The sequence below is a fragment of the Lissotriton helveticus genome, chromosome 12 (assembly GCF_964261635.1).
Source record: "Lissotriton helveticus chromosome 12, aLisHel1.1, whole genome shotgun sequence".
Classification (NCBI taxonomy): Eukaryota; Metazoa; Chordata; class Amphibia; order Caudata; family Salamandridae; genus Lissotriton; species Lissotriton helveticus.
Window position 1 is genome coordinate 887,019,547 of NC_136073.1, and position 25,975 is coordinate 887,045,521.

Consider the following 25,975-nt stretch of genomic DNA (forward strand, 5'->3'; position numbering starts at 1 on the left):
ACCCAAGAGGTGGCGCAGGAGTTTAGGGGGCCCGAGCGAGAATTTGAACCGGATATACCTCGGCATGTGCTGTTGTTTGTTATATTCCAGCAAAAATTACATGTGGACTCGTTATCCATTGAGGAACGCACTCTGAGGCTTTGTTGGAAAAGATACCACAACATAGTTGGGATACAACGCCCTTATGCCCCAGAGATACCTTTGGGTATGTGTACAGCCCTTCCGCATGGTGGGGATTGGTCAGCCCTTGCGGACTGGGAGTTACTTGGACTGCAGGTTGTGGGAGACCTGTATGGAGATGGCGCTTTATTACCCTTTAGTGAACTGCAGGAGATCTTTGGGCTCCCGCGGGGGCACTATTTAATCCATACAGCCTTAATAGCTGCCATCCAAAAGGACGGGGGAAGGGACTATCGGAACCACCGGTGAGTGCAGCGTGCCAGTATGTGGTGATGGCGGCGGGCACTTATAAGGCCGTTACCTGCTTATATAAACGTATGCTTGTGGAGGACTTGCCACCGCTGCAGAAGTTACGTGACCAATGGGTAACGGATATTGGTAAAGACATACCAGACTTGGCCTGGTCGCAAATAATTAAGAGGGCATGGAAGAGCACTAGAAATGCCAGATTCCAGCTAGTTCATTATTTTATACTGCACAGGGCATACCTTACCCCGGCGAAGATAAACCAATACTTCCACGTAGACACAGCCCAATGTCCCCGCTGCATTTGTTATGGGATTGTCCGCAACTGGATACATATGGGAGGACATAATAGCATTACTATGTGGTATAACGGAGCGGCAGATCACTCCAGACAAGGGAACCTGTCTACTGCATTGGTTTCCCCACACTAGCAAGACTAAGATAACAAGTAAATTCCTGGATTTGGGGTTGGTGCTTGCCAAAAGGGAGATTACGATCCACTGGAAGGCTGCGGGAGGGCCCAGTTTTGCCAGATGGAAGGCTGCGCTACTTACTTGGGCGGGGAGTGAGAGCATATTTCGCCTGCAGCAGGCCCAAAGATCCCACAATTATAAGGCACTGGAAGCGGCCCGGGCATGGGAGGCCCCAGTCACAGAATTGAAGACCATGGATGCAGACCCTGTCTCGGAATCAAGCGAACATACTGGAGATGAAGCCTCGTAATGTGACTGTGCTAATGCAAGAATACGGAAACGTGTGAGTGTGTTTCCACCCCCCTCCTCCTATAGTCATGCCACATATTTTTCAATTTGCTCCAATTTATTATCGTGTTAGGTTGCCCTGTTGTAAATGACACGCCGGTGAGAGTGGGTGGGCTGTGGGAGGGCTGAGGGATGTTGGGACAGTTTGGTCTATTCATAATGGCTTTGCAGCACATGTATACCGTGCTTGCAGCAAGATGCTTTAGTACTATTATGTAATTATTGGCTGTTTAGTCGTTTGTTAATGACTGTGCTTATTTATTCTGATATCCTGCCCTGATTGTGTATGCACATGTCGAATGTTTTTGACACTTTTTACGCAAGGCTACAGCCAGATGTTGAGTGGCTGATCAATATGTATGTTGTTTGTGCAAGGAAAATAATAAACAGATTAAAAAAAAAAAAAAATTGTCAGAGCCCTGATTCATAATGTTTCGACTGAGTAGTCAACAACGACAACTAACCACTGGTTTCCTTTACATATTTTCGATCTGCCAACCCAGGCTCTGGACCGGTTCTACTTCGACTTCCATTTCCGCCACCATCTTCTCCCACTCCACGACGTTGAGTGATGAAAAAAAACGCATTTCAGTTTCTGCCATACCATGTACTCCAGGCAGGATCAACTCTCTGTAGCCTCTCACCTGAACACGACGAAGTGTAGTGTTAAGCTTGCCTGGTTTGTGGACTAAAAAGACTCTTCGGCAAAAGAGGGAACTCCCCTGGGCTCATTCCACCATGCAAGCACACCAAGTATAAAATGTGCCAGATCTCTGCGGGGAGCAGTCTCTAGAGCCAGAAGAGAAGTTTGAGGACACTCAAATCATAAGATGTGCCTATGGACATCGCCATACTACTCGCCAGCAGCAGGGAAGGCTCTGATTCAGACCACGACCCGTCGACATCCATAACGTGTGAGAACGCTGGCAAAAGCGGTACAGACCCCATTAAACCAGCAAAAATGGCTCACAGAACGCCACTGCCCTCAGGCTATGGTAGTGTCCGAAAACAGACAAAGGGGCAGGCACACGTCCCACCTCCTAAGCAAACACTGAAATGTGTTGAAAAGCCAAAAGCACCAACTGTACCAAAGTTAAAGCTCACCTCGGTGCCTGCGTCGTAAACTTAAGCTTCAATGCTGGAAAAGCACCACAAGGCATCGGACCCGAAAATACCACCTTCAGATCCAAAAACACTCTTGGCGCCAAAAGGTGCTCAACCGCACAAAGGATCATTGGCACCAACAATACCGTTGATACCTAAACTACCATCAGTGTCGAAAATAGCAAAACCACCATCAGTGCTGAAACAGCAACCTATGGAGCCAATACTTGCACAACAGCAAGAAATACTTGATAACAAACAAAATACTTTGATTATCACTCCAGACACTGGAAGGGTAGTTGGAAAACCACCTCTCCCACCAACTGACATGCTCCCTAGGAGAAAACAGACTTTTGAGGAAGACATCATGGGACCAGACCCACCAAAAGCCCTACGGAAAAAACAGAAAGACACCATCAAAGAGACTACTCCCACTAAGCAGTGACTGTATACGCCTCCACTATCACAAAGACTGGGCCCAAATTACAACAGATCAGTGGGTCCTCTAGCAACACAAAGAGGCATTGAGAAATGGGACTTATTTGGTATTTCGAGGGTGGGTAATCTCTGGAGGCAGGAGGTTGTGCTTCTCTTCTCTGAGTTACAAAGAGAGTACAAGCTGGTCCCCACAGAGACCTTCCACTACTTACAAATGAGACACACCCTACGGTAAACAATCCCTAGGGGGGTAGACCCCCATGAGTCCACTCCACTTGAGGATCAATTGTTAGATGAATACATGCCGTGACAGGCGATCTCACTCACCTATCGTAAATTGATCAATAACTCTCCGGATCTTCTGGCCAAGCTACTAACGAGCTGGGAGCGAGACATAGGGGATTTGGAGGAGGAAGAGTGCCCTGAAGCCATGCTCTCCAGAGTTCGATTGGTGCAACTGAAAATTCTTCACCGCATCTACTATGCATGTACTACCCTGGTTAAAAAGGGCAAAATAGATCCAGCTTGGTGTGCTAGTAAGTGTGGTCAGGACGGTACGTTTTTCATATGCTGTGGAGTTGCCCTGCACTCTGACATTACTGGGGGAGGGTATTGACTTGCCTCAATGAAGAAAAGGAGAGTGATCTGGCTCTGTCGGCCAAATGGTGCCTCCTCAATGTTTGGGCTGAAACAGACCTCAATTGCATGGACTGACTCTGGTTCACCCTGGGACTGATGATAGGCAAGCGAAACATAGCTCACATGTGGAGATGTGAATTGAGCCAGAGTTTGGGGAACTGGAAGAGAGACCTCGATTGGTGCATGCAGGCTGAGCGTGCGGAATATATGGGGAGAGGTTGTTAAAAAAATGGAATAAAATATGGGGAAAGTGGAATGCTTTTAGGGTGGACCTCTGAGAGCCCCTGGGTGGTACTACTGATGATGTTCCGTAATACTGATGGTATTGCTCTTACCGCTGATCTGTTAAATGTCAATACAACAGTCAAATGTGAATATAGCATGTTACACCACATGCGATTACATCGCATACTTTTACAACGTGGTCGTTACAACGACCGCGTTGTTCATACACAATACCTTTACAGCGCAAGTCATTACATTGACTTGCTGTAGGGGGCACGCTGGAATTAGGAACAGTAATATATACTATTCCTACTCCAGTTTGCGCAACAGCAGGGAAGGTGTTGAATTTCATATCCAATACCTTAGCGCCCCCTACAGCAAGTCATCGTAATGACGTGCAATGTAAAGGTGTTGCGTAGTAACAACGCAGTCGTTGTAAAAACCGCATTGTAATAGCATCGCATTGTTTTAACAGCGTTGCAAACGCTGTTTCGCGTCAAATGTTGACATATTGCTATCCTTTGTCGCTTGCTGTGGCTGTCTTTTCCTTTTGATCTGAAATGTCTGCTGTCACTGCAGTGTTCTTTGTGTAACTGTTTAATAAAACATAACTTTAAAAAATACATTGTCTGCGGGGCACTTAAAAGGTAATCATCCTTCTGCACAAAATTGGCTTCACACTCAATACAGCAAGATCTCACCTGCAACCCTTGGAAAGGCAGCTGCTCTTGAGCTCTATACAGCTCTCACACATAGCAGAGCAAATATGACACGGGGATATACGTCAGCAAATCCACCTCTTAGTAGAATACCTACCCGAGGTGGACAAAGACTTCGCAGATATGCTCAGGCAGAATGCATCAGTAAGTACACGAGAGGGAATTGAACATAATACTTCCCCACTCATATTTCCAAAGGTGAGGAATCCTGGAGAGAGACCTCTTTGTATCACAACAGAAGGTGAAATGCCGAACTTCGCCTCCAAGTTTCCTCGCTGACAATCCAGAGGCAATGCCCTATGGAATAGCTGGTTAGGGATATTTGATTACGCTTTCCCCCACTCCTACTCATTCCTTACAAGGTTCAAAAGGTCACACAAACATCCCTCACTCTCATCCTAGTAGCCCCTACATGGGCACAACAAGCTTGGTTCAGAACCCTACTATAACTTCAGCTGTGCCACACAAGAAACTGCCACTTTGGCCGCATCTTCTGACTCAGGAACAGGGAAAGGTCATACATCAAAATCCAAAACAGCTCAATCTGCCGATCTGCCTCCTGAGGTTTTAGTTTTTTGAACACCTCAATCTACCACAAGAATGCATGACCATTCAGAAACAAAAATGCATGCCAACCACACAGCAAAATAGAAAAGATTTGTCCATTACTGCTTAGACAAACAAATCCAACCACTCTCCCCAGCAGTGCAAGTCCTTGTTTGTTATCTATTTCATTTGCAACAAACAGGCCTAGCATATACCTCTATTAGGGTACACTTAGCAGCACTTGCTGCTTGCATGCAAAACTGACCACATATGTTGCTCTTTAATATTCCAGCAATCAAAGCATTTATGGAAAGACTAAAAAGAGTAATTCCACCTTCTATCCCACCAGCACCTGCCTGGAACCTAAATATTTGTTCTCACCACACTCATGCAGCCACCGTTTGAATCGCAACATTCATGTGATTTCCGTTCCTTACATGGAAAGTAGCTTTCTTAGTAGCTATCACATTCCTCAGGCGAATACGTGTACTTCAAGTGCTCACTTTAGAAGAACCTTTCTTCCAAAGCTATCCAAATAAAATATTACTTAGAACATATCTAAACCTCCTCCCAAGTAGTTTGAAATTCCATGTGAATCAAACAATAGAGCTACAGGTATTCTTTCCTAAACCATGGGCCAGATGTACGACCTCTTTTAGTGGTCGTAAACGGAAAATCTGGCTGTTAGCGACCACTAAAAAGGGTTTTATCATGTATAAACCATATTGTGCAATTCAGTAACCTATTACCAACAGCCAATGGCATCCTTTCCTAAAATAGAGTCGCAGGGGGATGTATAGTGATTTTGCGACCGCTAAAGCGGTCACAAAATGATCGCAGTTACCACCAATTTCAAATTGGTGGTAAGCCAGTCGCAAATGGGATTTTGTGTTTGGCAGCATAAATATTTTTTAGGAGCAGGCAGGTGTCCCACGGACAACTGCCTGACCTTGAAAAATGAAAAGGAAACTTTTCATTTTATTTTTTAAACGCATCCCATTTTCCTTACAGGAAAACAGGCTGCATTTGAGAAAAAAAAGTTGCTTTATTTAAAAAGCAAACACAGACATGGTGGTCTGCTGTCCCCAGCACGCCACCATTCCTGTGACTGTAGCCCATTCCCAATGGGTAGCAAATTGCGACTTTGATGAGGCAGGTCATTTGCGACCCCATAGAGAATCGCTAAATGTGTCTGAGTCACATTAGTACATTCCGTATTGCGAGTCGCAAAAAATTGCAATTTGCGACCTGCAAAATGGAATGGTCGTGCATCTGGCTCAGACTCAGTAGCAGAAAGAGCTCTACACACCCTCAATATATTAAAAGAGCAGTAATGCACTACATTGAGAGGACGTAACTGTTTCGCAAAACACAACAACATTTTCTTGCTTTTTCAAACCCCCTAAAAAGTTCCCTTTTATCCAGAGCTGGAATCACAACATGAATAGTAAACCTGCTACAACAAAGCTAAGCGCTTGCTTCCTGTAACTCCCTGAGCTCACTCCACACACAAAAAAGTAGTCGCCATGGCTTTTCCAGGAAACATCCCATTAGCAGCTACATGGAATAACCTACATACATTCACAAAACACTATTGTGTGGAAGTCTTAGCTATTCAACTAGCTAGAGTGGGTCAAGCTGGATCAGGAACACTTTTTCGAACATCTACGTCAACCACTAGCTAGCCACCGCTTTTGGGGAGCACTGCTTTACACTCTATGCTAAGCATATGTATCTATGGACAACACATGCTCCGAATGGAATATGTTACTTACCCTGTAAACATCTGTTTGTAGCGTGCAGTACTGTATGTTCATATGCACCCGCCCTCCTCCACGGAAACTACAGGCTGGCGTAAACACCTCTTTACTAAAACACGCAACCTTATCTTCACTTTACTCACATACTCATCCTTTTTATCGCTATACTGCACCTGTACTAGCTCACCCGATGACCCCAAAAATAATCTAACAAAGGAGCCGATGAACATATGCAATACTTACCATAGGAGGAGTCACTATACCTCGTGATTCGAAAGACTTCTTTGAAGAAAGACAAGTTGCAAGAGTCCGAGCCAAACACAGGATGGCTGGAGTATGCTAAGCATATGAATCTACAGCACTACACGCTATGAATAGATGCATACAAGGTAAGTAACATGTTCCTTTTCTATACGGTATTCTAACTTAGAACCCATCAGAGTGTCACTTGATCTGGTTTCTGCGTATCCCATACAAATAAATTATCATCAAATCTGCAAATCGTTCAGAAACATAACATTGCCTCATTACATCTGTCGCAGCTTGCACAATAATCGTGGCAGCTCATCCAAAGAATGGCCTTTGAGTTGAAGAGAGACACAGCCCTTCAGATGGAGCTAGATTTTCAAGGCATTCAGGCTGTGACAGAAGGAGAAATTATGAGACGGATAGGCATCAGGCAAAGTTGTTTTGATGTCATCCTTCGGCCTATGAATTGTGTAAACCATGGTCTCCTCCTTCCAACAGCAGGTCTCGTAGGCCGGGAGCACGTAACCGACCGAGTCACTATGTTGTGTTTACAGTTTTACAAAACTTGTGGTGAAAGTGTTTGGAGGGTGGCATGGAAGGGGTCTTGCTTCAGCTGAATTAACCCATTGGGTTCTCCCTTTAGGAAGTCATCCAGGATTTCCAGGCCTCGGTGTTGCAGGTGTCGGACTCCCCATACGATGAGCAGTGAGTACCTCTTTCATCGATAAACACATGTCTTTTTCTGACAAGATTCTCCTGCCCTTGCTGTGAAGTGAGAATGTCTCTGTTGGAGAAGAAAGCTGTAATCGTTCATAGATTTCACACCTTATCTCCTGGCTTTGAGACTGATGTCTGTATTGCTTTTAAACACTTGAAAAGTGCCAAAAAATTGAAACAAAACACTTAAAAAAAGGGAGAGCTCAATGCTCCAGGCTCCTGCTAGCAGGAGCCGGAAATAAGAACTGAAAGTAAAAGTACTTTGGCTGTGCATTCTGGAATACCGAGAGTCACTGGAGAGTTCCTTAAAGGCACGGTATCCCTTTTCAAGACACATAATGGCAGCCTATGGGGGCTTGTCTGTCCAACCCTTCCTCTCTATCATTTCAAGGATTTTGGTGAAAGGGAGTTTTCCCTGTGAGGAAAACTTGGTAAAATAGTGTTAAACTGGACATGGTGGGCTATCCTTTTCACTGTTTAGATAAAATGGTGGCCTTTGTAGCCTTGTATATGTTAGGCTGCATTATTTGTCTTAATTCTCTCTTAAGTTTCTATGCAGGACTGCAATGAAGACAGTTTAAGAGATTATTTTTGATTGCTCCGGGGTCCACGCACATGGGCGGGACTATTCACTAGATTATGACTATACACAGAGATCCCCTACTACAGAAACTTCCATAACTCTCACACCTTGACTGTTTGCTGAAGCTGTCTTTAATATTGTTAATCGTTAAGTGTCGAGTCTCAGTCATTTAAGGACAGTCTAAAAATTCAAGCCTGATTGCTGTTCATTGGGGTTTTGTTTTGCACATGGGCAGCAGTCTCAGGACCTGGAACACAGTTGGTCACTCTCTTAGCACAAGTTTGATCATTAAAAGGCACTGGAAGATACTTTTGCTATAAGACGTCCTTCATGACTTCACAGCAACATTTTCATTGGTTGACCATGGGTCTCACTATGTGACATCACTGGCTGGAAGGAAGCTGGTACATTGGTGGACCTTCCTAATACTTACACGAAGCTTCCCATTGCGGATGCTCATAGTAGCATAGTGTTTCATGTTCAGCGCCGTCTAAGTCTTGTAGGAAGATACATTGGGATTTGTGTGAAGTCTGTGGAGCCCCCCATTGTAAGAATGACCAAATAATCAGATTTTGTTGTCTCCTCTCTGCTGTGGGGCAGGGTGGCAGCGCAGATGCCAACCGTCCACTATGAGATGCCGAATGGTTACAACACGGACTATGGGGCGGAGCGGCTGCGGATCCCCGAAGGCTTGTTTGATCCGTCCAACGTCAAGGTAAGGCCTATAGAGGCACACGGGCCACACAGGCTAAACCTTAGAGGTGGGTGAAGTAGGGAATAGATGAGTTGGGGGGTAGCAATGATTTGAAAAAGAATGGCAATTGCAAAAATAGACATGCTGTGACATTGATGTGTTTGCGCTCAGTAGTGGAAATGAGGCGTGGGGTTTAAGACAGTGAGTGGGACAGGTCTCAGAAAAGTGGCTTTCATCATAATAACTTAAACGCTCAGAAGTTGAAAAGAGCAAGTTTGCCAAACCATTCCTGAGGACGCACCTCTGTAGTGGGGATGTCCAGTGTTCTGTGCTGTACATACTGAATGTTTTATGCAAGGCATTGGGGACTGGTGTGAGCCAGTATGAGAGGTGGGCACTGTATATGCCACCAACTGTTAAAAGCAAAGCACATCTAGCAGTGTGTGGTGTCGAGGCCACTGTCTGTTACAAGCAACCACAGATATACAGATGTGTGTTGTACAAGCCACCCAACTGTTGTAAAGAAACATAGATTTAGTAGTGTATGCTGTGCTAGCACTAACCACCACAAGCAACCTCAGTGTTAACAGCATGTGCTGAACATTTTATTGACTTACAGGCAAGCACAGATGTAGCAGTGTGTGCTGCATAAGCCACAAACTGTTTCAAGCAACCACTGATCTTGAGGTGTGTGTTCTGAAAGCCACCCACTGGTACAAACAGTCGCAGATTTAGCGGTGTGTGCTGTACAAGCTATTCACTGCTACAGGCAAACACAGATTTAGGGCATGTGCTAAAGAGGTCACCGACTGTTACAAGCCATTTATTTTATTTTATTTTTGGAGTTTTATATAGCGCTTACATGACTCGAGGGGTATCAGAGCGCTTTACAGCCTCATCATACATGTATGGAAACAAGTCATTGATGGTTATAGGCAAGTACAGATTTAGTAGTGTTTCCTGTACAAACCACTGGCTGATACAAGGAACTGTAGATTTGGTAGTGTGTGCTGCAGACGCCACCGGCTGTTACAAGGAACTTCAGATGTACTGACGTGTGCTGTATGAGCTGTGGGTTAGTGTTAGAAACTTCACTGTGAGCAGCGCGTGTGACCGATTGTGCACAACACCAGCTTATGATTGTCATGACGTGCACTGGGTGTAGTGACTGTCAGCATTCACTGCTGCTGTCCTGTGTCATTGATGTCTTTCAGGGGCTCTCGGGGAACACCATGTTGGGAGTCGGTCATGTGGTGACTACCAGTATTGGCATGTGTGACATCGACATCCGGCCGGTAAGTATGTGATGTCCACATCTGTCAGGACAGCATCACCTGTAATATCTAACCCTGCATGTGGCGCACGTCTGGCAGATCAGATATAAAAGATACATCAGACTGGTATCTCCTGGGCAGCTTGTGCCAGGAGAGTACCCCCCCAACCATACTTCCTAGCCTCACCTGGAAACGGAGTGCACTCAGGGAACCATTTTGAGATCTGTATGAAGGGTTTCCATCCTGGGCACCACATGTAGTGTTCACATCTGGCTAAAGCAGCATCCCCTTTGCGACTACATGCTATTGCATTGTTTGCAGTTTCATTTGATATCCACACCCGGGTAGCACGTGTACCAGACGTGACATCCACATCTCGCCGGGGATTACTTCCTGTGCAGTATACGTAATATCCGCATCTTGCAGGGGTAGCATTGATGCCTCATATGTGATGAGCACACCTGCCTTACAAGTGCCTTTTGTGCCCTATACCCACAGCCATAATTGATCCTTACCTGAAATTGACTCATAGCTGGACTGTAGCTCCTGTGAACCAGCGCCAAGAAACCAATCCGTGTATGTGTGCTTTATAAGAAATGTTAACATAACATAACATAACCAGATATGATGTTCAGCTCTAGCAGAGAAGGGCCTTCTGTGCACTACATGTTAAACCCACAGACCACTGTGGTGTACACCGTGTGTACCACAAGTAATATCCCACCAGTGAATGCCTGTTGGGGGAGGGGTGCTTTCTTGGCGAAGCATTATATCCAGAACTTGGAAACAAAAATGCTTCCCCCACTTGACCAAAGTGTGTGTCATGTGGTCAGAACCCAGGCAGACACTTTCCCAGTTTGTTCCGAGCACTGGAAAGAAATGGGTGGCAGGCAGCACCGACGAAGGACCCGTCTGATCATCGCTCTGCCGATTTACAAAATACTGTCTGCTGTACCCCAAAATGTATGCAGTTAATGGGGGGTCCAGAGGAGATGGAGAGGGTCCAGCTACCATGAGAAGGGAGTTATTTATTTATTGTTTTCTATAGTGCGAACATAATCCACAAGTGGATGTCAGAGCGCTTCACAGTACAAAAGCATTCAATTTCCATAGTTATACATGGTTTAAGTGGTCTGCCACATTTAAATGATCGTTCTAAAAGTGATACTCAGTTTGCTTTAACGATTAATACAAATATTGATTATTGCATGGTTACAGTTCCTGAAACAATACTACGTGAATAACCAAATCCTTCTTGAGGATGTTTGGCCGAACTTGTCAATCAATGATAGAGACCTAGAGTAAGATTCCCCGAAAATCCAATGTCTAAGAATGTCAGGACAATTATTCTGTACCATGTATCCTACAGGATCAGCCGATAGACGAAGATCGAGAGATTGACTGTAGGATTCAATTAAACCCATAGCCAAGAACGCCAAAACGTTATGGGAGAAATTTGCTCATCCGGAAGGACTTAGCTTCCTTCTTGAATAGAGCGGAGGACGTGATTCTTCTAATGTGTGGTGGAAGTGAATTCCAGATTCTTGGAGCAGCTCCAGAGAAAGCTCTGTCACGGTTCTGCTGGCAGGTTAGTCCCTCTTCCAGGGGTCTGTGTGGGCTTCCTGTCCTGCAGAAAGGAGCCGGGGAACTATTGCTCCAGGCAGTTTGTGTATTCCAGCCATCAGGCGAAATATCTGGAAATCAACACCTTATATTGGTCATAGAGGGGGTCTGCAATGGCCCTTGAAAGAGTATGTTTTGTTGTCGAAGGAGACTCTGTATTTCTAAGGCTCTCATTACGAGTTACTCAGAAGGGATTTTCATATTGATGTTCTGAGTAATGCAGTAATTTCACATGCAATACTCCCAGGTGCAGAATTGCCTTTTTCTGGGGCATATTGATCATGACAAATCTATAAAATCTATCTTTGCAGATGGCCCTCAAACATGACATTTTCTGTGAACATTGGTGCGGTTATATCGATTTCACCAGCAGCTCCACTAACTGTAGAGGTTACTCAGAACTCCCAGGAAAACACAAATGTAAACATGGGCCAGGGGTACAGTGACGATATAAACTTTAACCCACCGGACAGTCGCCCCATAGTCAGACCTGGAAGGTCAGTCCCTGCAGGTGCAAGGACCCTTCAGTGCATTTCAGCCAGAGTCTAGGGAACTGAACTCCCTCCTAGCACCCTGTAGAAGCCACGAAGTTGGTCTCTGGGATCAGAGGCCATTAGGTCAAAAAAAGCTGGGAGAGACTTCAAAGGGGAACAGACAGGCACAACCCACCCTCCCCCCCCTGAACTTTAGTGCAGACAGAGTCTGCTTTGGAGCACTAGAAGATGCTTGGACCGTTCAAACTTGTGTTTATTTTAAGTTTTTCTTTTAAAGGTGTTAAGATGCCAGATTTTGCTTCTTTACGATTGTTTTTTGCCAGCTTCTTGCCATGTTGGTCACATACTGGGCGGTGGTAACCTTACCTTTAGAGGCAGCACAGGCATTTCCAGGAGTAGGGGTTTTGGGGGGGTTGGGTAAGGCATAGACAGACATTTTCAGGATTCAGCAGCCGGTTTGTTTTCTGTCCTCGCCAGGGCCTCTATGGCAGTGTGATTGTGACCGGGGGCAACACCTTGCTGCAGGGGTTCACCGACCGACTAAACCGGGAACTGGCACAGAAGACACCTCCGGTAAGAGAGAGGGGTGTTGGTGGAAACCTGAGCCAGGTGAAAGGGCGATGGCTGGACTGTGTGTGACACCTGACTTCTAGAATGTGAATGAGAGAGGGATGTTGACGGATCCGAGTCCTTGCATCCATCTTGGGTCACCGGTGACTGGGGGATGCTGTGAGAGGGATGTGTTGGGCTTCAGAACTGGCATGACATGGGGACTGCAGGTCAGGAGTGAAGAGCACTGACAGGAAAGTGTGTATAACTGCTTCAGCCTCCTTCACCTCATCACAGGAGAGGCAGTATTGAAGTGACTAGGGAGATGTGTGGGCGGTGTGCGTGGTGTGCGTGCGGGGTGTGTGTGTGTGTGGTGTGTGTGGTGTGTGTGTGGTGTGCGTGGTGTGTGTGCGGGGTGTGTGTGTGTGTGCCTGTCCGTGTCTGTCTGTGTCTCTGCTAGCTCTGGAATAGCAGGCGGTGCTGGAGGTCAGCACTGAAACATAGAGGCAGATGCAGGTTTATCTTCCAGACAATAGCCAGGGTTGTTGCTGGGCTGGCTTTAGGTGCTATGCAAAGAGGCAATGTAGAGGGAATGTATGGATAAGGCAGGCAGAGCTGCCTCGGGCCAGAGGAACATAGTGGCAGGGAGGGATACAGGTCAAGATTGAGGTGCATTGGAAAACCTGCCTGCGCTTACATGACTGGCATGGCAGGGAGGTCAGGGTCCAAGAGTATTGGAAGGGCTGCATGAGAGTCACAGACCTGGAATAGCAGGCAGTGGGGCAGGTCGGGACTGAGGAGCATCGGAAGAGCTGCCTGTGGGTTACAGGAATGGAATATCAGGCAGTGCTGCAGGTCAGGACTGAGGTGCATCGGAAGAGAGGTCAAACACCTGGAATAGAAGGCAGTGCTTCAGGTCAGTGAAGAGATGCATTGCGAGAGCTGCCTGAAAGTTACAGGACTGTAATGGCAGGGAGTGGAGTCAGCATGTCTATAAGGGCACAGAACAGGTTCTTGAGGTGGAACGGAGGAGCTGTTGGACTCTCTTTATGCGGGATTCTCCAAACGACCACTGGTGACCCAGTGCAGATAACTTGAGCAGGACCAAGATAGGCTGCATCTGCCAGGGGTTGGGTGAGTGATGGGCTGCATCTGCCAGGGGTTGGGTGAGTGATGGGCTGCATCTGCCAGGGGTTGGGTGAGTGATGGGCTGCATCTGCCAGGGGTTGGTTGAGTGATGGGCTGCACCTCCCAGGGGTTGGGTGAGTGATGGGCTGCACCTCCCAGGGGTTGATTGAGTGATGGACTGCACTTGCCAGGGATTGATTGAGTGATGGACTGCACTTGCCAGGGATTGGGTGAGTGATGGGCTGCACCTCCCAGGGGTTGATTGAGTGATGGACTGCACTTGCCAGGGATTGGGTGAGTGATGGGCTGCACCTCCCAGGGGTTGATTGAGTGATGGACTGCACTTGCCGGGGATTGGGTGAGTGATGGGCTGCACCTCCCAGGGGTTGATTGAGTGATGGACTGCACTTGCCAGGGATTGATTGAGTGATGGACTGCACTTGCGAGGGATTGGGTGAGTGATGGGCTGCACCTCCCAGGGGTTGATTGAGTGATGGACTGCACTTGCCAGGGATTGATTGAGTGATGGACTGCACTTGCCAGGGATTGGGTGAGTGATGGGCTGCACCTCCCAGGGGTTGATTGAGTGATGGACTGCACTTGCCGGGGATTGGGTGAGTGATGGGCTGCACCTCCCAGGGGTTGATTGAAGTGATGGGCTGCACTTGCGAGGGATTGGGTGAGTGATGGACTACACTTACCAGGGATTGGGTGAGTGATGGGCTGCACCTCCCAGGGGTTGGGTGAGTGATGGGTTGCATCTGCCAGAAGCTGGGTGAGTGATGGGCTGTGTCTCCCAGGGGATGAGTGAGTGATGGGCTGCATCTGCCAAGGGTTGAGTGAGTGAAGGGCTGCAGGTGCCAGGAGTTGGTTGAGTGATGGGCTGCATCTGCCAGGGGTTGGGTGAGTGATGGGCTGCATCTGCCAGGGGTTGGGTGAGTGATGGGCTGCATCTGCCAGGGGTTGATTGAGTGATGGGCTGCACCTCCCAGGGGTTGATTGAGTGATGGACTGTACTTGCCAGGGATTGATTGAGTGATGGACTGCACTTGCCAGGGATTGGGTGAGTGATGGGCTGCACCTCCCAGGGGTTGATTGAGTGATGGACTGCACTTGCCAGGGATTGTTTGAGTGATGGGCTGCACTTGCGAGGGATTGGGTGAGTGATGGACTGCACTTACCAGGGATTCGGTGAGTGATGGGCTGCACCTCCCAGGGGTTGATTGAGTGATGGACTGCACTTGCCGGGGATTGGGTGAGTGATGGGCTGCACCTCCCAGGGGTTGATTGAAGTGATGGGCTGCACTTGCGAGGGATTGGGTGAGTGATGGACTACACTTACCAGGGATTGGGTGAGTGATGGGCTGCACCTCTCAGGGGTTGGGTGAGTGATGGGTTGCATCTGCCAGAAGCTGGGTGAGTGATGGGCTGCACCTCTCAGGGGTTGGGTGAGTGATGGGTTGCATCTGCCAGAAGCTGGGTGAGTGATGGGCTGTGTCTCCCAGGGGATGAGTGAGTGATGGGCTGCATCTGCCAAGGGTTGGGTGAGTGAAGGGCTGAAGGTGCCAGGAGTTGGTTGAGTGATGGACTGCATCTGGTTGAGTGATGGGCTGCTGCTACCAGGAGTTGGTTGAGTGATGGTCTGGTCTTCAAGTCTCTCCTCCTGTCTAGTCATCCTGGAGGCAGTGAGCTGTAGGGACACTGGAAGCAGTGATTATACATACTATCGGATTCCAGGGTCCACTGTGTCCACTGTGTCTTTTATTTTGATCCTCTCTCTGTTATGATCTTGAGCTAGTTGGACCTGAGTGACTCTACCTGCTGCTAATGCACCAGGAAACCCCGATGGGGTAGCTGTTTGCGGTATTTGAGTTCCTTAACATAACATAACATAACTGGGTGATTTTTTGCTGTGCATGTCCCCGTGCCCAGCTAATCTCTGCCTTCTCTTCGTCCCCCCAGAGCATGCGCCTGAAGTTGATCGCAAGTAACAGCACCATGGAGCGGCGGTTCAGCCCTTGGGTGGGCGGCTCCATCCTGGCCTCACTTGTAAGTACTGTCATGATTTTGGGGGGGTGTGTCTATGTCTGCTCTGGAATAGCAAGGGGTCTCGTAGCATCACGGTGTCCTGCTGATTACTAGCACAAGGGGTCCCCGGTAGGGTGAAGCTCATAGAGGCTGCCGTGTCCTTCACCTTGAAGCAAAGTGCTGTGAAAGCTCCAATTAATCCCCTGTCTGGCTCTTAGGAAGGACTTGAAAACCCAAGTTTTGTATGTTGATTGTGTCTCCTGCTCCCACCTTTCACTTTGGTTTTAGTTCTTCAAAGCGCTATATAAGTAGTCAAATCACTGGTAATCTGTGGGGTTCCATCCCCTGGGCCACGAGAGCTCACTTCGGATGCCCGTTAACACCCCGGCCTAAAAGTTAATGTAAAGAGACCAGGAGCACACAGTGGACATTGCATATCCTGGGAAAGCTGTGTAGGCTATGCAGTGAATATTTAGCATAATTTTGACATCAAGCCCATTAGCAGCCGGGTAGAGGGGTCAAGATTCCCCTACGTGCCCCATTTTTTCAAGGCCTGCACTCAGGTTACATCATCTGCATATTTTGAAGCACGCCTGTCCTATTTATCAATGACAAAGCGGACAATACCAGTAGATGGCACCAAATGGTGGATCTGCCATCTATTCTCCACCACAGCAGGACATTTTTTAGACTTCAAAACAAGTCCTTTTCTTGTAGGGGCCCCATTTGAGTTGTTGCACCGGACCCTGAAAAAACTTTTGATATGCCTGTTTGTTATCACGTGACGTCAGGTCCAGTGATTGGCAGTGTCCTGCCTGATACTCCCTCTAACGCTCCCCTGACAACCCATTCCACAACTCTCCCCGCTGCGTTCTCCCCATTGAACACTCCTATGATTCAATCTCTGCCCCATCCCGCTCTTCTAAGTCTCATTCCCTACTCAACTCATCTTGATGTACCTACTCGCCTTCCTCCAATTACTTTCTCTATTCCACCCATTGCTGCACCCAACAGCCCCCTCCTCCACATCTTACCACTTCTGTCTCCTATCCCCGTACCTTCAATCAATCAGGGATTTGTGAAGCGCGCTACTCACCCGTGATGGTCTCAAGGCGCTGGGTGGGGGTCGTGCAGCTCCGATTCAACCAAAGAGCCAGGTCTTGAGGCTTTTCCTGAAGGAGCGTCTGATGTTGAGCGGGAGCTTGTTCCACTTCTTTGCCACGTTGTAGGAGAAGGCACTTCAACCCGCTCTGCGAATACATGCGGTTTAGGAGAGGGCGAGGTTGGTGGAACGGAGGCATCTTTTTGGTACGTGGAAGGAAACTCTTTTGTTGAGGTATTGGGGTCCAGTGTTGTGGAGGCATCTGTAGGCATGAGTGAGTAGCTTGGAGGTTACTCTCTTCTCTACGGGGAGCCAGTAGAGGCCTCATAGGTGCTGGGTGATGTGGTGGTGTCGTGGGATGCAGAGGACGAGTCTGGCGGTGGTGTTCTGAATGGTCTGGAGTTTTCGGAGCACATACTTCCAACTATGGCACCCACCCCCGCTTCCTCCCTTCCCAACCCTTACTTATCTGCCTCTTGCTCATCCACTAACCGCGCTCCGCCCCTTCGCTGTGGTACAAATGCAGCAGTCACCTCAGCTGGCGCACCCCTGCCACTGCTCACCTTCCAACTCATATCCTAATATCTACCCTCTTACTGCTGCTGTGGGATCACCTAGTAGTTTTCCCACGAATACCTACCTTTCTTCTCAGATTTCAATCTCATCACAAACAAGTCAGTTAAACATATTTCCTGAACTCATCCCCATGCTGATGAATTCCTCCAAAGCATCTCTGACTATACCTCCCCTCCCTCACCGTCCGTGCTTCTGGGGTCTCGGACTCTTCTATCGAAAAAAATGTACTTCTTATCACAGTTTCTCAACTCTTATCCTCATTATCCACACTCAACTGCTGCTCACCCCTAGAGCTCTCTCTCTGAAGAACAATCCCAGGGGCGTCAATCTGCCTAGAAACAACTGTGAACTTAGATCGAACAAAACGACTGCTGCACTGCAGGGTGAGGATCTTAGTCAACTTATCAAAAGCTATGGGAGCTTTAACATAACCAAGAAACCCACCCATAACCGGCTCAAAGCAGCGTCTCCATCCCAATCGTCCGAAACCACACACCTCCCTGATCATACCTTCCAACCAGGAATATGGAACTTACCATCCTCATTCAGGTACCCACTGAGCGTACAAACTGTCCTGTCACCAAGACCACACACTCAGCTCTACGATGTACGATGCATTCTACATAATTGCTGATTCGCAGTTCAACACTGCCTCGAGCTTTCAGACACAATTGTAATCTCAACTTTGAAATCCTGGTCCTCACAGAAACTTGGCTGAATGATGCTTTGAACTATGTCATAGACCGTCTTCTCACCCCACATTATTCCATTCACGCTGTGAGCGTGAAATCAGACGAGGTGGGGGTGTATCAGTAATTCATAGGAGCACGCTTAGATGCAGATTACTTCCAACTGATAATGACCCTACCCTCCAATGCAGGCGGGCAACGAGAGCCAAATTTCAGGGAGGGGGGGGGGGCTGAAAAAGATTTCCGGGAGGGGGGCTAAATCTTCCTGCCATAGGCAGAGGGGCTCTAAGAAAGGGTGAAAACACATCAACAGCCTCATTAACAAGTAAATGGTCTTTTAAAGACCTGTGAAGTACTCTGGTGCGGCTGCAATTAGACGGACGCCAGCCCGTGAAGCTGTCTCAGCCCGGGCTTGCACACACGACAGGGGGGCTGAAGCTCAGTGAGCCCAATGGGTGTTGCGCGCCTGCTCCAATGCCTTTCTCTTGAAATCAGTACTTACAAGACCTCCAGAATGGACGTCATGTGCCCCCCTCCTGGTGAAAATAACAAGTCCATCAAGTAATATGTTGAATTTATATCATCAGAGCTGATAGGCTCGGAGCCCCTCAGCTCCCTGGAGATTTCAATCTTCACTGTGGTTCTTTACAGTTGCCTCCAGAAACCAACACAATACAAAAGCTCAATTCTTGACCTTTTTATCTCAGAGGGCGCGCTTCTGACCGCTGAAAACCGCAATTTGAGGCATATGAGCTGCAAATTACACACTGTGCATAGATCGCCACCTAGTGTTGGGAACGCATGTTTGCAGTTTGTTTTTGTCCTGAAAAGTTCTTTGGAAGTCACGAGATAGGTGACTCCTCCTCTGGACCATACTGCGCATGGACATCGGCTCCATCCTCAGATTGTTTTTTTCCGCCTTCGGGCTCGGATGTGTCTCCAGCGCTCCAGTTTGGAACCGATTTTCCTTCGGCGCGCAATCTTCACCCAGTTCTACGGTATTGTTCCGATCGCGGTCCCCATCGACGCGACTCTTCACAACTTTGAAGTCTTCGATTCCGGTCGCCGATGAAGGCCTTCGGGCTTACCCTGGCCTTACTTTCTGGCTTATGGAAAGGACGCCATTCAAGAGGTGTCCTCGATGTAGATCGAAGTTTCCCCACACCGATCTACTTGAGGTGTGCAACCTTTGCCTCTCACCGGAGCACGAGGCCAAAGACTGTTCCGCTAGTGCCTCCTTCCGCTTCCAGAAGACGATTCGAGACCGACGAGCTCGAAGAACAATGGCTCGCTCGTCAGCATCGATCCCGGACGACATCTTTCAAGAGGGCATCGACGTGCCAGAACAGGAGCAAGCCGAAATAAGCGCCAGCTCCTCCGATGCCGAAGACTCAGACGTCGAGGACATCACTCCAGCTTAACGGGTCGTAAGTAAGAACGTCGGCCCCCACCCTTCCTCGACACCCTCCAAAAAGGCTTCGATCACACCCTCACCTTCGGGCCCGGGTGCACACCGAGACAATGCTTCCCACGCCCCGCCCTCGGGCTCGGCAAAGAAGCCTATTAAGCCTTCAGGCGGCTCGGGCTCGAGTCAGCCTCTTCCCGGTGTTGATCCTACACCGACACCGAAAAAGAAGCCATCTTCCTTATCCACGCCGACCGCTGCTTCAACTAGGGTGACCAACCGTCCGTAAATTTCACGGATCGTCCGTAATTTGGACCTCACGTCCGTTGTCCATGAGAATCCCTCTTACGGACGCCTTTTGTCCGTAATTTTGGCCGTCACAGGGAGCAGCACTGCTCCCCTGTGAGAGGCCTCACCCCCGCCTGATGCGGCCCCCTCGCACTCCTCCTGGAGCACAAGAGCAGCCTCACCCGCCCATTGTCATTCTGTATGCGGCTGATTGCCACATACAGAATGACAATGGGGCAGTTTGAGCTGTTACACCCTGCTCTCTTTTGCCCCCTTGGTCTGCCTTAGGCACATGCTGTGAAGATTGCCCTTGAGCAATCCATTTAATGCTCAATGTTTCACACAAGGAGACTCTTGATTGCCAGGGCGGCTGGGGCAGCGCTGATCAAATAATTTGACAAACCCTTCTCCCGCACAATTGGTCCCTGCTTCACCCGGTCACCCACCTCCAGATTTTCCTACAGCACGCCTCCTCGATCCCAGATCGACAGTCCTTTCCTTTGAGGATTATGTGCTCCTGTTTTTAGCTTTAATAACTTTATAATCAACTCAAACCACCTTAAGCATGACGTGATCTGTGACCTGACGGTTATTTTGTATGAGATTTTAACTTATACTTCCCTGCCCCTCCAAACTGTTCCGCACTTTCTGTCTGTAAACAGTTGACCCCGTGCTCACCTGTTTTAATACACAGATGCGTTAGAATGATTCTATCAATGGCTCGTAGTTAATAAAAGCTGATGAAAGATGCTCCCTAACTTTCTTGAAGTGTATTGGCATAAATGCAATCAAAAGATTTGGTGCTTCTGCGGGACGCTGTGGTTGGTAAACATCTTTTTTGGACTTGGCTATCTCTCGCGCGTTAAATGATGCATTCGTTTTAGGTCTGGCCCAACGCATGCATTCTCAAACGTTTATAATAAACATGCCTTTATACATAGTGAGTGAACCCACATTGGCTCTCTTCACGGCTAGTGACAAATCACATATGCACAACAGCTCAAAAAGGGGTGCCCCTCAGTACCTGGGCTTTGTGCCTGGGCTGCTGGGCAACACCTTTATTTTAATTTTTAATATGTTTGCTATTTTCTTTCCACATTGCTTAAGCTTTCAGAAGAAATAAATAACATTAGAACATTGGAGTGTGGAGCATACATAAGTGAAAGGGAGGTTGGAGAGCTGGAAGAAAGGATGGATGGATGGATGAGTGAAAAGTTGAATGGGTGGACGGATGAGCGAATGGGTGGATGGATGAGTAAGTGGAAGGATGGCTGGATGGGTGAAAGAGTAAATGGTTGGATGGATGAGTGGATGGATGGGTGGACGAGTGGATGCATGAGTGAGTGAAAAGGTGGGTAGATGGAAAAAAGGATGGATAGATGAGTGAAAGGGTGGATGGATGAGAGAAAGTATTGATGAGTGAAAGGGTCAATGGATTGATGAGTGGGTGGATAGGTGAAGGGAGGATGGAAGGAAGACTGTCTAAGTGAAAAGAGAATGGAGAGAGAAAGCAGGATAGATGGATGGATGAGTGAAAGCATGGATAAATGATTGGCAGAAACGATGGGCAAATGGGTGCCTGAATGAGTGAAAATAAGAATGTAAAGATGTATGAGTGAAATAATGCATGCATGAGTGAAAGGGAGGGTGGAGAGCTGGAAGAAAGGATGAATGGATGAGTGAAAAGCTGAATAGGTGGACTGATGAGTGACTGGGTGATGGATGAGTAAGTGAAAGGATGACTGGATGGGAGAAAGGGTAAATGGTTGGATGGATGAGTGAAAGGATGGCTTGGATGAAAGGGTAAATAGCTGGATGGATGATTGAATTTATGGGGTGGAAAGTGGATGGATGAGTGAAAGGATGATTGGGTGAAAGGGTGGATGGATGATGGATGGATGAGTGAAAGGGTGGATGGAGGGATGGATGAGTGAAATGATGGATGTAAGGATAGATGATGGATAGGTTTGCAAATGGTTGAAAAGGTTTGGATATGGAAAGGCACGCAGATGGAAGGACAGAATGAATGGTGAAAGACTGAATGATGGATGAAAGAATTAATAGATGACAGAATGTAAATTTGCAATGGAGTACATCTGGAGTGTGATGGAAGGATGGATGGCTAGATCCTTGGTCAAGAGAGCTCTTCTGGGGCGGGTTGTGATGACTTATTTGCTTTCTTGGTGCCATAAGAGCTTTATTTCAAAGTGGGAGGTATTTTAATTTTTTGGCTACTCTCTTGCCTATATGTTATTATTCTGCATTTGCTGTGTGCTTATGTGTGGGATCCATACATCATGCATATGACATTTTGAGTGACACCCAACTGCTACTTGAATGTTACACTAGTAATTGTAAATGTTTGAATGTTATGTTTTACGTGTAAGGCTTTAGGGAGATCCTCAAAGTGCCATGAGCTGTGCTTGAGATGTATATTGTGTTTGTAGCAAAAGGCAAGGCGTCAAAAATAAACGATGTAATTGTGTATCGACAGTGCCTTCTTCAAGAAAGCTGCAGGGAGAAGCACCTTTGTGACTCCCTCAGCTAGTGCAACTCCCTGCGAAGCCCCCATAAGCAAAGTCAAATTCCATATTTTAATTTTCACTTGCTGAAACACCCATAATGCGTTCCCTGTAGTGGGTTCATCACAGCAGTCCTCCCTTTAGTTCACCTATGCGTGCCGCTTTACATCTCACAATGGCACTCAGATATGAGATGCTAGTAACAAAGACTATCCAAACAGATCTTCCTGACTGCTTCTGTCACCAAATATGCCTGCTCAGGACCATGAGTTTTCAACAAAATATCGGAATGGACAACCCACTTCAGTAACTATATAAATAGATTATTATCATATGAAGTACAACAAAAAAACCTGCACAGTTGCTCAAAGCTGCGCGCATACCGAAAAACAAAGCATGAAGTGCACAATTGTCTCAACCTAATATAAACTTATTTTGACTTGTACTGAAGTGGTTGTGTACTTACTTACTTTTATACTATTGCGCAACTTCCTCTGATGTGTCTGTAAAACTTATCTTTTGTCCCGAAATTTTGTCCTGAATTTTGACCTCATGTCCTGAATTTTTGTCCTGAATTTTGACCCTTTGTCCTGAATTTTTACACTTACTGTCCTGAATTTGCACCAATGCCAGTTGGTCACCCTAGCTTCAACAGGCAAGCACTCAGCGCCGAAGACTGGCACCGGCTCATCGACGTCAAAACCGCACTCGGAACCAAGTAAAAATGTACCTAAAGGTCCCGACTCCCACGCTTCGGAACCGAAAAAACCCACGGAACCGAAGAAACACGTTCCAGTTAAAGGCAAGGGTCACAGTTCTAAGCCAAAAGACTCTAGACCAGATACCGAATCGGTGTCGAAAAAACCTCCGGTACCGAGACCTTCCACACCGAAAGATTTACCATCCACAGAAGAGCCTTTCCTACCAGATCCTACTCAAAATACTCTTGTAAAGGATCCTAAGACTGGACAACTGTCTCTTAGCTCTAAGAAGAGACCACTAGAGGTGCCTGCACCTCCTCCTCCAAAGAAGAGAGACATTGCAACCACTCCTTTAAGGGTCTCTTCTCCACTTCCCCACACTCTTCCACCTCCTCCACCACATCACTCTCCTACACCATCCCCTCATCCAGATGATGATGTAGACACAGACTCTGATGACACAGGTGGGGGTGCTTCTGAGCCTGTAGGGAACAATAGTCCCCCCTCAGTCACCTAATCCATCGGATGATTATAACACCCCTGATGTGCCTTTCGTCCCTCAAGACGATGTATATCCCTCCAGGCCTCCCCCCCCCCCCCAGAGGACACTATAGGTCTATAGGTTTTAACCTACTAGTCTAGAGGGCTGCCCAGTACCATGGGGTCGATTATTTACACACTGACACTGTGGAGGAAGATTTCTTATTGGACACATTTGATAATACACAAAGGTCCGCTGCCATTCTGCCAATGCTTAAGGGGGTCATTAAGCATGCGACAGATGTCTTTAAAGATCCTGTCAGAGCTCGAGTCCTCAACCCCCGCATTGAGAAAAAGTACAAAGCTGCCCCTACTGATCCAGCTTACATTAGAGGCCCAGCACCCCTGGATTCCTTGGTAGTTTCTAACGCACATAAACGTGCCAATTCACAAACATCAGGTGAGGCCTCATCACCAGAACAAGGAATCTACGCTTCTTGACGCCTCCGGTAAACGAACAGCGTCACTACCCAAGCGTTGTTGGCAAGATATGACAGGGCACATTATGATGAACTGGAGTCCATAATGCAGCATCTGCCAGACACATGTAAAAATAGAGCCAATGAACTCATACAAGAAGGTAAAAATATTACTAATACTTCTATTCGTTGTGCCCTAGATGCCGCAGATACTGCCTCAAGGGCAATCAATACCAGCACCCTTCTACGTAGACATGCCTGGTTACGTATTTCAGGTTTTAAACCTGAGGTACAAAACTCCATCCTGAATCAGCCATTTGATGAGACACATTTATTTGGCCCTAATGTCGATGTGTCTTTAGAAAAAATGAAAAAAGACACCGACACAGCAAAGTCTATGGGAGCCTTGCAGCTGCAAGGTCCCAGACGTTCTTTCCGTTGCTCATCATACAGAGGCAATGCAAGAACCTACTCCGAAAGCCCCTCCACTTCCTACAAGACCCCTAGCCAACCCACATTCACTAAGGGCTACCAGAGAGGGGGTTACATGGGTAACAACAACAAAGGCAGAGGCAAAACCAACAGCTCCCGCTCTGCCTCCACCCCTACCCAATGACTTTCCTCCCCTTCCCCCCCAACATTCCACTCCTGTGGGGGGAGGACTGCAACAATTCCTTCCTGCCTGGACCAACATCACATCAGACAGGTGGGTGCGACAAATTATTCAGTCAGGTTACTGTCTAGAACTAACATCTACCCCCCCAAACATACCACCCAAACAGCGTCCAATGTCTCAAGAACATCTATCACTGTTAAAGCAAGAAGTAATATCTTTGCTAGAAAAAAAGTGGAATAGAACCAGTTCCTCTGCACCAACAAAACAAAGGGGTTTACTCCCTATACTTTCTTATCCCAAAGAAGGACGGTTCCCTAAGTCCTATTCTGGACCTCAGACCTCTAAACATATACATACAGTCAGACCATTTTCACATGGTCACACTCCAGCAAGTCCTTCCTATCCTTTCACAAAATGACTTCCTTGCTACTCTAGATCTCAAGGACGCATACTTCCACATTCCCATTCACAAAGCTCACAGGAAGTATCTCAGGTTTGTAATAGACGACAGCACTATCAATTCAAAGTACTCCCATTCGGAGTCAATACAGCACCAAGAGTATTCACCAAGTGCCTAGCAGTAGTGGCAGCGCACTTACGAAGATAACACATCCATGTCTTCCCGTACCTGGACGACTGGCTCATAAAAGCCAGCTCATACAACCAGTGTGTAGAACACACTCATGCCACGATCCAACTGCTCCACAACGTGGGGTTCACAATAAACCACACCAAGTCTCATCTGCAACCATCCAAAGTACAACAGTACCCCGGTGCCACAATAAACACCTCAACAGCGCTAGCTTATCCCACTCCAGTAAGGATAGCCAACTTGCAAACTCTTCTCACAAAGTTTTAGCCACAACACTCCCTTCCAGCACGAGTGTTCATGCAACTGATAGGGATGATGGCCTCTTGCATTTTCATCGTGCTCCATGCAAGACTTCAAATGCGTCCTCTACAAGAGTATCTATCACGTCAATGGAACCAGACTCAAGGTCAATTAACAGACCTAGTGTTGGTAGACGGTCGAACTAATCGCTCTCTGCAGTGGTGGAACACCAAGAACCTTTCCAAGGGACGACCGTTCCTAGAGCCAGTTCCTCAAATAATCTTGACAGCGGACGCATCGCACTCCGGCTGGGGAGCCCACCTACTGC

General features: G+C 47.4%; 1 protein-coding gene across 1 annotated transcript in view; it reads left to right on the plus strand.

The window, feature by feature from the left end:
• Positions 1 to 25,975, plus strand: part of ACTL6B (actin like 6B) — a 173,348-nt gene that overhangs the window by 130,459 nt on the left and 16,914 nt on the right. Inside the window, exons 9-13 of the mRNA XM_078671622.1 lie at positions 7,511 to 7,572; positions 8,768 to 8,882; positions 10,076 to 10,156; positions 12,730 to 12,825; positions 15,892 to 15,978. Of these exons, the coding sequence (XP_078527748.1) occupies positions 7,511 to 7,572; positions 8,768 to 8,882; positions 10,076 to 10,156; positions 12,730 to 12,825; positions 15,892 to 15,978 (441 nt within the window). The remainder of the gene's footprint in view (positions 1 to 7,510; positions 7,573 to 8,767; positions 8,883 to 10,075; positions 10,157 to 12,729; positions 12,826 to 15,891; positions 15,979 to 25,975) is intronic.